Below are 14,188 nucleotides of genomic sequence, written 5' to 3' on the forward strand. Positions count from 1 at the left end.
GATAGATAGATAGATAGATAGATAGATAGATAGATAGATAGATATATTCTTATATTTTTCTTAAATGTAGGGCCTCGAAGTGTGGATAAAGGAAAATGTGAACAATTTATTTCAAACACAGGTTTGTAATTTAAGATAAACGAAATAGGCGAGGAAATTGATTCATTGTTCGATATGTTACTCTTAAAAGAATAATCTGTTTTGAAAATCTACACGTAACCCCGAGTTTATGGGTTTAATTTAACAGAAGCAGATGGCGCAAGCGGACTACTGGTTTGCATGGCAACGAATGAATGGAGTGACACGAAATCTTATAAGACTTATTTATGACGTACCTACGGAGTGAGTAATCCAGACTTCCATTTGGACCCTAGAGAATAAACATACTGACTTATCTATATCATCAGACATTTTTAATATTTGACATAATACAAAAATTAGAATATTTAGGTTTCTTTTTGGTTATCATGTGCAACAAAGAATTGAAATAATGTACGTAATGCAAAAGGTAATAATATGGATAATACAAATTCTTCGGCTTATAATGACATAAATCTGAACATTTTGGAAAGAGATAATCATGGTTAAGTATTTTTATCAGAATAATCAACCTATAATTACCTAATTCTTTTGATTTTAAATTTTTAAAAAAAGGTTTCTGCCTTTCGAAAGTGAAGTGGGTAAAGCACATCCTTATTTGGGAGGAAAAACACTGCACGATGTTGCCAAGGAAAACAATCTTTATATCGTCGATTTAACTGATGTGGCTTTAGATCAAGAAAATGTAAGAATTTTGTTAGATATCTTCATATAAAATAAAACATTGTTCTATACTTTGATGTTGTTTTCTTTGGAATTTATCAAATGATAAGTCAGTTTTTTTTTTATTTAGTGGCTTTGTCCAGTCGCCTTGTTTTCCATTTATAATGGAAAATTAATGCCAATAGCCATACATGCAAAGTTGGAAGAAAACAGAAAGGTATAATTTAATTTGAAATATTTTTGATTCATATGCATTGTTTTGTTTGTCAATTGCATACTAAAATAATTTATTTCACATTTTCCCCCTGTCAAATGTACATTCCTTAAGTTAAATAAATCTGCAGGGGATGCTGTTATAACAATTTCTGAATTTTACTTTATGTTGTGTGAATTAAAGCTGAACACGACTCGTAAATAGGCACATGCCATATTATATTTCCTATCTATTCTATCAGCACTGGGGTATAAAAACCCTTCGCATTCGTAACACTTGATTGCTTGTAACTTGTCACTGCTGCAAGTATTACATGTTTGTCTTTCAATGTCCTTTTTGTTTACGTTTTATTTTAATGAACGTGCATTTGTGCTATTTCACTTTTTCGCAATGACCTGTGCAATTGATATTATTTGGTAACTTTTTTTTGGCAGAAGCAAACACTGTAGAAATTTTTGTCGCGCCCAAGTATTAAATCATTGAAATTTTATTTTTGGATGTCGTCGGTCCTATAACAGCACCTGTTCATGCAGACAAGTTATCAAACCGCACGTTAGTGCTTATATTTACATTCTTCATTGTTACTTGTTCGGAAAGTCGTGTGTTCGAATCACGGCCGCGACTGACCTAAGTCGATAAGAAATAGGTAGCAATTGTTCCTTCTCCAAGCGCTCGGCACTTTGAAGTGAAAGTTGCGGGTCATTCAGATGAGACCTTAAAAACCGAGTCCCCGTGTCACGGCAGGCGTTGGCACGATAAAGAACCCTCACTGCTCAATGGCCCTGAGTGCCCAATAAAGGTCTAAATTTGAAACCCTTCACCGGTATAAGGCGCCTTTTCTATATGAGAAAAATTCTCGAACTGGACGTAAAACGACATACAATCAATCAATCAGTCACAATTGTTAATTTTGTTAATCTTTATTATGAAGAACTACGAACGCTATCTCTCGATTCCCGCCTACATTTTACATCCATTTAATTCTATACTAATGGCAATTTGGCCGTAAAATCTTTGTTGAATGCAAAGAACAGTTCAATGGTAATTGACTGATAATTTTAATACCAGTGTTAAATAATTAATTACCCCTAATTCCAGCTCTTTAAATAAGGGTGTAGACGATATTTTTTTCATTGGAATCGGGCTTTAAAACATCCCCACATTTTAAAATATTCTTGGATATGAATAAATGTTCCTTAAATCTTTTTTTATGTTTTACTCATATAAAATTACACATATGTTATTAATAAAGTACAATGTTTTAGTAGTAAACCCCTTTGAAATTTGTGGAAAAAATAAGCAATTTTGTAGTTTTTGTCTGTTAACATATGCCCCCGCCCCTCCCCCGTGAGACACTAAAAGCTTTGGTATGAATTTGTGAAATGACAGTCCATATAAACTGTTAAAAGGATTTTTTTTTTGTTTTGTTTCACGGGGGGGGGGGGGTATTTTAAAAATATTTTCCGTTTTCCGTTGATTTCTATAGTGAAAAACACAACTATTACCAACATTATAGAGTTATCTCTCTTCGTTTTCCCAAAGAAGTAATGTTTTATGAAAATTCATAAAAATATCTATATAGATATCAAAAATCATTCAAATGTGTTAATTTTTGAAAATTGACTCGGAGGTAGGCGGGAGAACAATGCTAACGTTCGCAGTTCTTTAGCGCCTTTCAGTGTGTGCTTAATAGACGTAAGAGCCATATGTGACGTGGAAAGTTAAATATCGCTAATGAACATCGCGAGGAAAAAAAATGACAAATTAGATTTAAACGCACAATTATTGTATATTTACCATAATTTAACAGTGTAATTGTTTTTAATTAAATTAAGTCAAAAGTTAAACAATACTTCTTCTGGTGTTCGTAGAATATTGAAAATGCATATACATATAGTTCCTACTGCGTATTGTACCACGCAGTGACAAAGTTTAGTGTGTTTTATAGCGTATTGAATGTTGAAGATTTCCAATGAATTTCATAAAGAAAACAACACTGAATGTAAATATAACACAATGGAAATGAAGGAGAATTCTGTTCAGGTATAGTCCGTGAAACAAACTTAAACTCTGTACAATACTAAGGCTTATATAGCGAAAAAAATTTAATATGGCGGACAAAGATAATTCTCTTTCTTTTACGAACCATGTTCAGCTTTACGGAAAATTTACAATTTAAAGTATTAAATAAGGAATTAATAATAGTTACAAAAAAAACATCTCAGAAACATACAAAAAGGTGCTCCATGAAAATAGAAAACGAAATGCTTTGTACTTGGATGTTAACCGTTTTGGGTGTTATAAAATGAAGACAAGGTAGAACTATTTTTAACACGATATCAGCTACAATCAGTTAACCTTTTAATATTTTTAATTGAAAATCCTTATAAATAAGAATTGAAACTTTGTATACAGATATTTGTACCTCCGCTCTTCAAAGCAGAGCATGCTCGTCACCAACGATGGGTAAAGGCAAAAATGTGGTTCAACATGCTGGACGCTCAATATCACGAATCTATTTCACATTTGGGTAACAGAGTAAAATTTTACTTTTACGTAAAAAAAGAGGACTATAGAAGTCACAAAGAAAGAGTCTCTCTCTCTCTCTCTCTCTCTCTCTCTCTCTCTCTCTCTCTCTCTATATATATATATATATATGCAAAGTACACAAAGACATTAATTTTTAAGATAAATTATCAGATGTATTTAAAATCATTATTTTCGTTTAGGTTTTACCCACTTGCTGATGGATGGGGTCAGTGTTTGCCTTCACAGGAATGTTTCAGAGAGGCATCCTGTTTTCAAACTGATGATTCCTCATTTTCGACATATGCATGCTATAAACCAGTAAGTTTTTTAAACAAAAAAAAGGATAGTGAGAGTCCATTTTCTTAAAGACTTTAACTCTTGATCTAATACAGATATTGTGGCACACATAATCACAGAATTTCTTCAAATTCTCTTGATAAAAGTATTTGATAATATTTTATACAATAAACTTTTAAAAATCAAATATTGGTTTGTGTCAAAATTAATATGACAATATGCTTTGTAGTCTAAAAAATAACATTAAAGAGTCTAATTTCTAATGATTGAAGCAAAGAAGAAACTGTCAGCGTCGACTGATTTTAAAAGTAAAAAAAAAAATCATATTTAATGTACATGATAAAAATAAATGTGAACACTACAGTGCTCTACGTTATAGCGGAAACAAAATATTGAAAACCAGTCATTTCTTTCATTCTATGATTAGTCCTACAATCCAAAAATAAAAGCAATGATTTTAAATCTAATGTAACCAAACAAGGGCACCGCAAGGTTGAGCACCCCCTCGCAAAAGAGCATGTCAATCCTGATATGAATTATTACTTGCTTAACTTTTGTTACGCACCCACTACCACCCCCAACACACACGCACACACACACATTCACGAGCGTTACTATATATTAGGGATGGGTATCGGCAAAAATTGCGTATCGTGATATATCACGATTTCCCCCAAAAAATCTCACGATAAATCGTGATATTTTTTACATACAATTTTACTACAATTTCAAATGAATTTCCATAATATTTCTTAAACATATGCTATAAAGACATAACTTTACTTTTTAAAATTTTATTTATTTAATATAAAGCGTGTTTGGATGCCATTGTTAAACTGTTTTCAACATCTTTTATACTTCCTGTAATTAACATTCAATAGTTTGAACAAATAAAGAATAATATCCGGAACTTATAGTTATGTACCAAATACCGGTATTTTAGTCTCCATATCATGATACGTATCACGCAATAAAAAATCGCGATATACCAGTATACCGATAAAATCGCGCTTCCGTACTACATATATCCTCTCCAACTTCGTTGCAATTTTGTCGGATGCTGTGTTAATGCTGTTCTTTAAACTTTTGTTATTGATTACAGACAGAAAAACCAATTCTTCATGACCAGTGTGTTTATTTACTTTTTTGAACTTTAGTTCTAACAATATGGCATTAAATAGATACGAGTGACCAGGAACTAAGACAACCCGTAATAGTCGACTTCACTGAACGTACAAAATAATTAACGCGATCGACAAAATCGATAAAAAGGCCAAAAATTGCAAAATTATGCCAAAATTTGTGTTCCTTGTAAAAAAAAAATTGGGTTTAAAAAACCGTTTTTTAAACATGGTTTTTTAAAATGAGAATTCAAAGATTTAGTAAAATAACGTACTGGTTTAGTAGTAAAACTCCATCTTGCATTGTTTAGGAATGTGGTCACATGATTTATTTTTGACGTAATCTAATAAATGTTCATGAAGTGCGTCACTTGTGTTTTGACGTTATAAAGAAATAGCTGATAAAACTCAAAGTGAAATGCTACTAAAATTGCGAAATTTCTCTGAAAAATGCAGGGATTTAACAAATGGTAACTACTAACTAATAGTTGGTGGATTGAATTGTGCATCATCATCGATTTGAAAGGAAAACTCTTCTGAATTTGGACATTCGTAGGTCAGGATTTCGAGCTGAAATAAACAGTTAGTCCTTTTACCAATAACGTGCCTAAACTTAGTGCACAATATCGGGCTATTTCGACATTAGACTCTAGGCTGAATTATCCAAGGTTTCGGTCACAAAATTTGCGATCACAAAGCAAAAATTGCATGAATTATAGCCAAAAGTGATGACGTTGCGACCATGAGTACATAATACAGTTATAATCTCCGAGCTAAAAAAAACTAAAGCGCTTCATGAAATATGTAGGCGTGAAGCGTCGTAGTTCATGTGCTCATGAATTCTCAAAAATTAAATTCATTTCTGAAATACGTCAGCATTATTATCTTAATAACAAAAATTCTATTTCAGTCTTGCTACTATAACTCTGCTGACCAAGGATGGGTTTGTTGATAAAGACATGTCCTATGGAAGGAAATATATGCTCAATTTGATTGGAAGACAGTAAGAGTCTTTCTTTCTAGAACTGCACACGTTAATGTATACTTTGTACATGAAATTAAAACGCGTTCATGTCAAGGTAAACATTTCAAGAAAGGAATGCAAAATGCCAAAGAAAGCTAACGTTTTATGCAAAATATTATGCAATAAAACCTGTAAAAAAAGTTAAGGAAAATGTTTTCTTTTTTTTACCCCATGCATTATGAACTAAGATGAATCTTGACTGCGCATTGATTGAGGAATAATGAATGAAATTTAATTATGTCTTTGTTAAGCAACGAATCATGGCATCTTAACAAGCAAGGTTCTTTAGAATGGGACTTGGAAAGCAGAGGAGTGCAGGTTTTTCAAATTTTATTTCAGAACTTGTTTCCTAGTTGTTGTTTTTAATTTGTCCATGCAAGTCGTTAAAACTGAATTTGTTAAAAAGAAAGTGTTTTTGTTTTCCTATCTTTGCGCTTTTTTGTATGTGAGTTTTATCATGACATTTTAGATTTAACTTTCCTAAAAGTAATATAAACGATTTCGGTAAATACAACTACTACTTTAATTTCTAAATCAAATCATTATTTATGTAAATATGTGTTTTTCTGTAGTTTGTTTTAATTGTTATTTTATATTCAAAAATTGATATTTAAAAAAATCTATATTATTTACATATACAGAATCTTCCTGGATACTACTTCCGAGATGATGCGTCGAAAATTCATGGTGCAATTCGAAATTATGTAGCTGATTATATGAAACTATACTATGGTATGGCTAATTCTATCTCACGGTTAAATACCCAATCCAAAGGACAAGATAGGTTAATACCCCTTTTTGGCCCCTGGTTTGGGGCGTCTTTAGAATGATGCAATAGTTTATCAATTAAAAACCTGCTGTAACCCCTGCCACAAAATGAGTATTGGTTTTACGTTATTGGATACACAGAGGTCACAGGAAGGTAAGAAAATATGTTAATTTCCGAATTTTCTCATTGTATACATATTTTTATTGATTTCAAAGTACATTTTGGTTCAGAAAAACATAGAGCACAAGCATGCCTATCTAACAAATTTATATATTTCATACACTAGCATCAGATGCATCTTATGTATGAAATATGAAGATAACGAACAGTATTCAATCTCGAAAGTCCAATGAAACAATAAAAACTTGGAGCAGATCAAACACGGACCTCAATATATATATATATTTATCCCATGTTTACCCCTTTATCCCGTGGATATGATTCACTGGATAATTTTTTCATAATCCTCAGTTGTGACGTCACAATGGTTTTTGCGTTAGCGCGATGAAGTAAAATAAAGTGGAGTCCTATATAAAACAGTGTAAAACATTGGTTGTGAAGTATTAAACATGGGATAAAAAGAATCTCCCATGATTTGTAGTTGGATATGACTTTTATCCAACTCGTTGTGTGTTTTTATCCCCTCGCCAAGGCTCGGGGATAAAAAAACACACAACTCGTTGAATAAAAATCATATCCAACTACAAATCATGGGAGATCCTACATATATATATATATATATATATATATATATATATATATATATATATATATATATATATATATATATATATATATCTGAGATAGGCAAGCTTGTGCTCTATGTTTCTCGAAGTGAAAAGTATCTCTAATTTGACGAAATTCGACCAGAATTGAGGAAATTCGGGAAAATGTCCTACTTCTGCACCCTGCCTCCGTGTAAGCTTTGAATCAAAATTAGTGCTGGTTTCAAAACAAACATCATTTTGACGAGGCCTAATCTACTTGGTTTGCGCATACGTTTTCACGCAGCGTTGTTTCAGACGCGTCACACTATCCTTGATTGCTGTCACAATTAAATACAATAACGTCACAGTTAAAATGACGTCAAATTGCGCTAGAATATTTCGCTATTCTTGCATTCCTGGTACAGCTGTAAGTCTTGACTGTGCGTGTTGAAAGCTCACTCATTCTAGCATTTCTGTCAATTCTTGTGTTTTAATAAATAACTTTGTAACTTAATTTATTTTGAGATATAGAATTTCTAAGTAGATAATTATGTTTTATCTTATTTTGTTTTAATTTTTGAGTTAAAAAAATGCAACCTGAAGTAAACACATGTAGTCTTTCTCCTTGAAAATGTTTATTTTTTAATTTTGTTGATAACTTAACTATATGTGCAGTAGATTGACTTAAAAAAAATTCTACGAGTCATTTAAATGCAACCAAGAAGAAATACTTCTGTTTCCTACATATTAACAAACTTTGTAATTTTATTGCCTTTTTAAACCCCCGCCCCCTTCTTCTTCTTTTTTCACATAAAACAACGTTTTGTGTTAGACAAAATAACGATTGGAGAGAAAATTCTTTCATAATATAAGGAACATTTAATTTTGTGACACACATACAATACAACGATCATTTCTTGACATTAGGTAAACCTACTGCGATCGACTTATAAAGTATCTTAGATATAATTTAAAGTCCTATTTTGTGTTTTGATTTGTCCCCTTTTCACTATAATATAGGCTACCCCCACTTTTCTTTTCATTTTCTAGAGGAATGGATATTGCATAATATATGTGAAAAGCAAAACATTTCACCATTCATTTTTTCTTTAATTTATCAATTCCGTTGTTTTAGCATATAATTGTGTGTTAAACCACGAAAAAATATCCATATTTTGAAATACCCCCATTCCACTACAATCAAGACAACGTAACAAAAATTTAATTTAATTTTTCTTAGTATGGTACTTACAAATATATATCAAAAATTCAAAAAATATTTTCCGGTCCGTTTTCGTAATTCCAACTAGACTGGGCCTCGTTAAGTTCTTAACTACAAACTATCACAATTTTAACTATGTTCTGATTTTTACATCAAATAAGGTGCCAGATTCGGTCGTTACCATACCTTGTCCTTTGCACGAAAAAAACTGTATAAATTTTCCATTTTGTTATTATTATATGTATTTAAATTTAAGCACTCTAATATTTACTAGCACCTCTTATCATTCTTGAAATTAAAGAATTCTCAAATAAATCAAATCATAACTACAATTTTTTTTCTTAAGATATGAAATACAATATTGAATTTACATAGAATTCAGTAAATTAGAGAAAAACAATTTGACTTCTCGAATTATTACTGCTTTCTTAAGTTTAACGTCATTTTATCATATATTTGGAAAGTCAAAATTCATACGGTCACGGCACTATAAAATGTTCTAAAAAAAGGATGCATCACTTATTAGATCTCCCTGCTGATTCTAAAACTTAATTAATTCTTTCTTCTTCCTTCCCTCCAGCGAGACGCTGGAGTTTGTTCAAAGTATGTCTCCCGGGGGTAGTGTGTGGTCACTATGGGCAAATTATTTAAGGAACAGTCAAGGCTTGTGAACAACAGCAAAGAGTGTCCCAAGATAATTTCATACTTTGATGGGTATAAGGCACACTGATCAAGACTCCATGTAGAAAAAAGGCATTTGGTATCAAAAGTGTTGATTGCTTGTATTCTTACCATTCGTATCATGTTTACAGCCTTGTGAATAATGTGTTAATGCCAAAATTAAAAACAAAATTAAAAGCTTCGTTCACTGAAATTAAAATCTATCTACCTTGCTGAGATGTTTGAAACTTGCACAATAGCTACCAATTCCTAATTTCCCTCTGACACAAGTATGCTTTATCTATGCAAGTTGATTTATTTGATTGTGCAATCTTCTCTGCATGATCAGAATATTTTGATATTATAATATTATACACTAAGTCGACACGATACAAACATAAGGAGTACAATCAATATCATTGCTATTATACTTTCGATTTTTCTGCAATCTTTGTATTTCCCTGTTTTAAATTCAGAAAGAACATAGCCTTAGTTTACATACCGAGAAATATAAAGGTATAATTATGATTATCATCTGAGACATCTACAAAGTACAGGTCATAAGAATCAACGAAACGCCATAATTGATTTTATTAAATAGTCTATTTATAGTCCCTATATAATCTATACAAACGCAAACAGTTCATAACACTACTTATTATATATTTGTTCAATAATACAGGATTTTTGCATCCCTGATATGAACACAAGCACGTGCCCTGTATTACACACCCTGTATCAGCACCCTTTATTTTACCCTTTATCACACCCTTTATTACACCATTCCGGAACATCTCTGTATTTTTCATTCGGAGTATCTCGGATCTTTTTTCTATTAATTGTTTATGAAGTTTATTTAAATTGTAAATTTTCATCAGATATTTTATGCTATTCAAAATAATTGTTTAATTTATAATTATTTCATTTCTTATCGCTGTATGCATTGCCTTTGGAAAAAAAATAATGAGAAAGGAAATTTAACGAAAAAAGGAACATATTCAATTATTAAGAATTAATTAATTTACAGATTTATATATGATTTTTTGACACTATTTTCAAATATATAATAAAAACAACAATACATGGCAAAATCTGTATCACACTCCATATCAACCCTCGACCAATATCAGCCCTCTGGCCTTCGGCCCTCGGGCTGATATTGGAGTCTCGGGTTGATATGGGGTGTGATACAGATTTTGCCATGTATTATTCTCTATATATTCACTGGTTTTGAAGCCGTATTCACCGGAGGGTCGGTGCGCGTGCAGAGGCATTGTGACGTCACAATCAACACCTCAAACAAAGTTGTAAACAATGGTTGCAACGGCCGCAGCCAGCTGTGTATCTGAGCAGGAAAAACATTAGCCAAACCTATCGCAGGATTATTTTCTAAACATTACGATGCCTTACACAGTTACAAACAGCAAAAGGAAAACACGGAAGCTATAACTTGTAATCTGGACATTTTTTTTTTATTTTTCCACGACAGAAGTTCGTAAATGAAAGTGGTATCATCATGCAGCCTTCAATGTCTTATTTATTCAAATCCGGACTATGTAATAAAACAATTATGGACTCTTTCGGTGGTGAATATGGTTTGTTATTCACCAGAAAAATATCAATATTGACCTCGGCTTCGCCTCGGTCAATATTGATATTTTTCTGGTGAATAACAAACCATATTCACCACCGAAAGAGTCCATAATTGTATAATATTTCTCTTAATATATTTTGATATCAAATACATTGCTACATGCTGTAAATTTGGCAATTTATCAATAGATATTAATTAATATTTTTGTGCATAATTCTCAGCAAGAAGTATAGGTCCTGTTATAAATGTTTTCTTTTATCATTTACGATTGATAGCAATTAATAACATCTATTTTTATTAAGTTAATGACGATGCACTAAAAACTGACAAGGAAATACAGGCATTCAGAGAACAACTGATATCCCCAAGATCATTAGAAGGAAATAGAGGGTGTGGTATGCAGGTAATATTTATATTTGACGTACACATATAAAACAAAACTATATCGAGCTAGAGATGTAGGTGTATAAAAGTTCTTCAGATCTATCTTTGAAAATATATATCTATATTTGTATAAATGACATAAGCTTTTTTTTTTTACTTTTCTGTGAAAAATAATCAATTGGAAAATATTTGGGTCATTTCCACTTTCATGCAATGGCATAGGCTTTTGCAAAATCTTTTACTAATTTTACAAAAATAAGAGAAATGCACGTTTTGAAAACTTTCTAAAATTTGTTGAGGAAAAGAATTAAAAAAAGAAACATATTTTTTCTACAATCGATCATTTCTTCAAAAAAAGGTGCAAAGAACAACAACCCCTGCTTGAGCTATTCGTGTCTAGCAATGTCATGAACCCGTGATGGTCATAGTTTATCACTCACATGAATGTTACATACCTTTGCAGTAATTCAATCAACAAAATCTACTTTTATGTAAATTCAACAAAATCATTTGTTTTTATAATTTAAGGGTGTTCCTGATTTTGACTCTATTGAAAACCTTTCTGCTACCTTGTCCAGTTTCATCTTTATATGCAGTGTTGAACATTCTGCGACAAATTTCCCACAGTATGATCAGTATGGGTTTGCACCAAACTATGCTGCAAAATTAAATGGATTTCCAGAGGAACAATTTGTAAATACCAATCTTCTGAAAACTTTGAAAAAAAAATTATATAAGATATCACTTCTTTAACCTTCTCGATTTTACTTGTATGATTTTAGTTTTTTAAAGCATTTTATTATTTTTTGTTGTAGGGATCTAACGAACTAAATGCTGCTTTGCCTACAAAAAGGGAATTTTTTTCAACTGTTAAAATCATGAAAGTTCTTACAACTGTCTTGACAAACAATCTAGGGCAGTACGAAAAAGAATACATGCAGGCAATGGACACGAAAGGAAGAGAAGCTGTTAAAAGGTATGTACATCTTGTATGCTTTTTTGTGTGTCTAGTATGTCCCCGTAATACTAAAACTAAAAAAAAATTTTGAATCTGTTGAAATTTTAGACACTTAATAGAGTGATTTTCTTACATGTATAATGATTGAAAAGTCAAGAAATTCGGTTATTATTAAAATGGACAATGCTAGACGAGAGTTTTGTACAAAAGTGTGATATTTATTGTGTGTGTGTGGTTTTTTTTCAAGCGTCTTTTAATAAATGTGAAAGCTAAATGTTAAAATAAATTGAATTTTAAAGGCAGGAATCTTACCTACTTTAGTGCATAACGATGAAAGAAAGGCATTTTTTGCAGTTAATTTTGTTTTTGTACACGTTTATTCGTCTTGAGAAGAAATCCATCTTAGAGAAAATTATATTTATCAGTTTTTTTAGAGTATCTGCTTTCACCAATCTTCGCTAGCCAAGGGTTTCTGATACGCTACTCTCCTCATAAGCCCTTGGCATACGGTGTTAAAAAAAGTTGGGATTTTTTTCTCAAGTTGTGATTGGAGTTGATCGACATCGTTCGACCAATCAGCAATTGTTTTTTTGTAAATGACGATATTTGCGTTCGGGATATATCTTGACTCTTTATTATCGGGAATGAAAAACGCAAGTAAACAACGATCCGTAAGATAACATGCCATTCTATGAATAGCTATATGGTGTCATCCAATATCTTAAGCTACGTGCAAAATATGTGATTAAGAATCAAAACTGAAGATCTAGATTTGCATTTTAACATGTTTAAATAACAAATTAACATAACTCAATACCTTCCTGTTAATTATTCTTTAAAAACATTATCTTTTTAAATACGCTTTTTATTTCTGTCGATGACGCAATCTGTGCGTACCTGGTAAGAATTGTGATCATGTGACGAAAACAATCCCGTCTTTTGTCAGCACCGTATGCCAAGGGTTGATGAGGGGAGTAGCGTATCAGAAACCCTTGACTAGCGAAGATGGCTTTCACCAAGCATGTAATGTTGCCTCCTAGTTATATATTCCTTTTTTCTGAAAATTGCAGCAGTTATCTTTCATGCAGAAAAAGAAAACAGGAGAGACAGTTTACTTTTTGATTCTCGAAAAAAATATATCTGCTTAATACTAGTAATTAAGAATATTATTATGTAGATTTTTGTCAAATAGTTCATGATTCGTCGATCCATTATATTGTTATTATAGTATCCACTCAAATACAGTATATTGTGCCAGTTTTAACAGCAATTCTTTAACTGTTTAATGTTCCTTAAAAGGGTCAATTTAAACTACATGTACTTTTTACCTAGCTTGTAAAGCTAATAAAAGTAAATTGATATGAGAATTTTTTTCAAATAAAGTTACTAAGTTCCAACTATTCAATTATCATTTAAGGTTCCAGAAGGTACTAAAAACAATATCGGAGGACATCGATAAGAGAAATGAACGTATCAGACAGGAGAATGCCAAACCCGATTGTAAAGTCCAAGATTACACCTACACTTGGCTCAATCCGGACAAAGTCCTAAATTCCATCAGCATCTAAATCTGAGTATTTCTTTTCAAATTGGACACTCTGTACGAGCCAAGACGTTTTATTATGATGTACGTTACTCCCTAATAAAAATATTATCTTAAATATGGTTTAGTATAGTAGATTTACTTAAGTTAACGATAGTTTTAAAAGTGTTTACTGAAGTAAATCAGAGTACTTTTTCTGCTGAATTCAAGTGATTGCAAATCATTATTTTCAAATCTCTATTGTTTGTATATTTAGAAAAATCTTCATATTTCATTGTAAAATAAACATTTTTAAGATGGAAACTTAAAAATGTTAATGCTTTTTATAAATATTGAAAGTTTGCTTAAAGCGAAATGAAAAATTATAGATTGTTCTTTGGTTCAAGGTTAGAGGATAGAGGTAA

The 14,188-nt window shown here is 31.5% G+C and overlaps 1 protein-coding gene across 1 annotated transcript; it reads left to right on the plus strand.

Moving 5' to 3' along the window:
- Positions 1 to 6,320: 6,320 nt before the first annotated feature.
- LOC133201592 (allene oxide synthase-lipoxygenase protein-like) lies at positions 6,321 to 13,871 on the plus strand. The gene is made up of 6 exons (XM_061337388.1): positions 6,321 to 6,392; positions 6,589 to 6,679; positions 11,202 to 11,302; positions 11,812 to 11,976; positions 12,099 to 12,259; positions 13,659 to 13,871. The coding sequence occupies exons 1-6, from the start codon at positions 6,321 to 6,323 to the stop codon at positions 13,807 to 13,809; spliced, it is 741 nt and encodes a 246-aa protein (XP_061193372.1). The 3' UTR covers positions 13,810 to 13,871.
- Positions 13,872 to 14,188: the final 317 nt, after the last annotated feature.

Source organism: Saccostrea echinata, unplaced genomic scaffold, assembly GCF_033153115.1.
Source record: "Saccostrea echinata isolate AGI-Se365-2 ecotype Australia unplaced genomic scaffold, CSIRO_AGI_Sech_v1 ptg000045l, whole genome shotgun sequence".
NCBI lineage: Eukaryota > Metazoa > Mollusca > Bivalvia > Ostreida > Ostreidae > Saccostrea > Saccostrea echinata.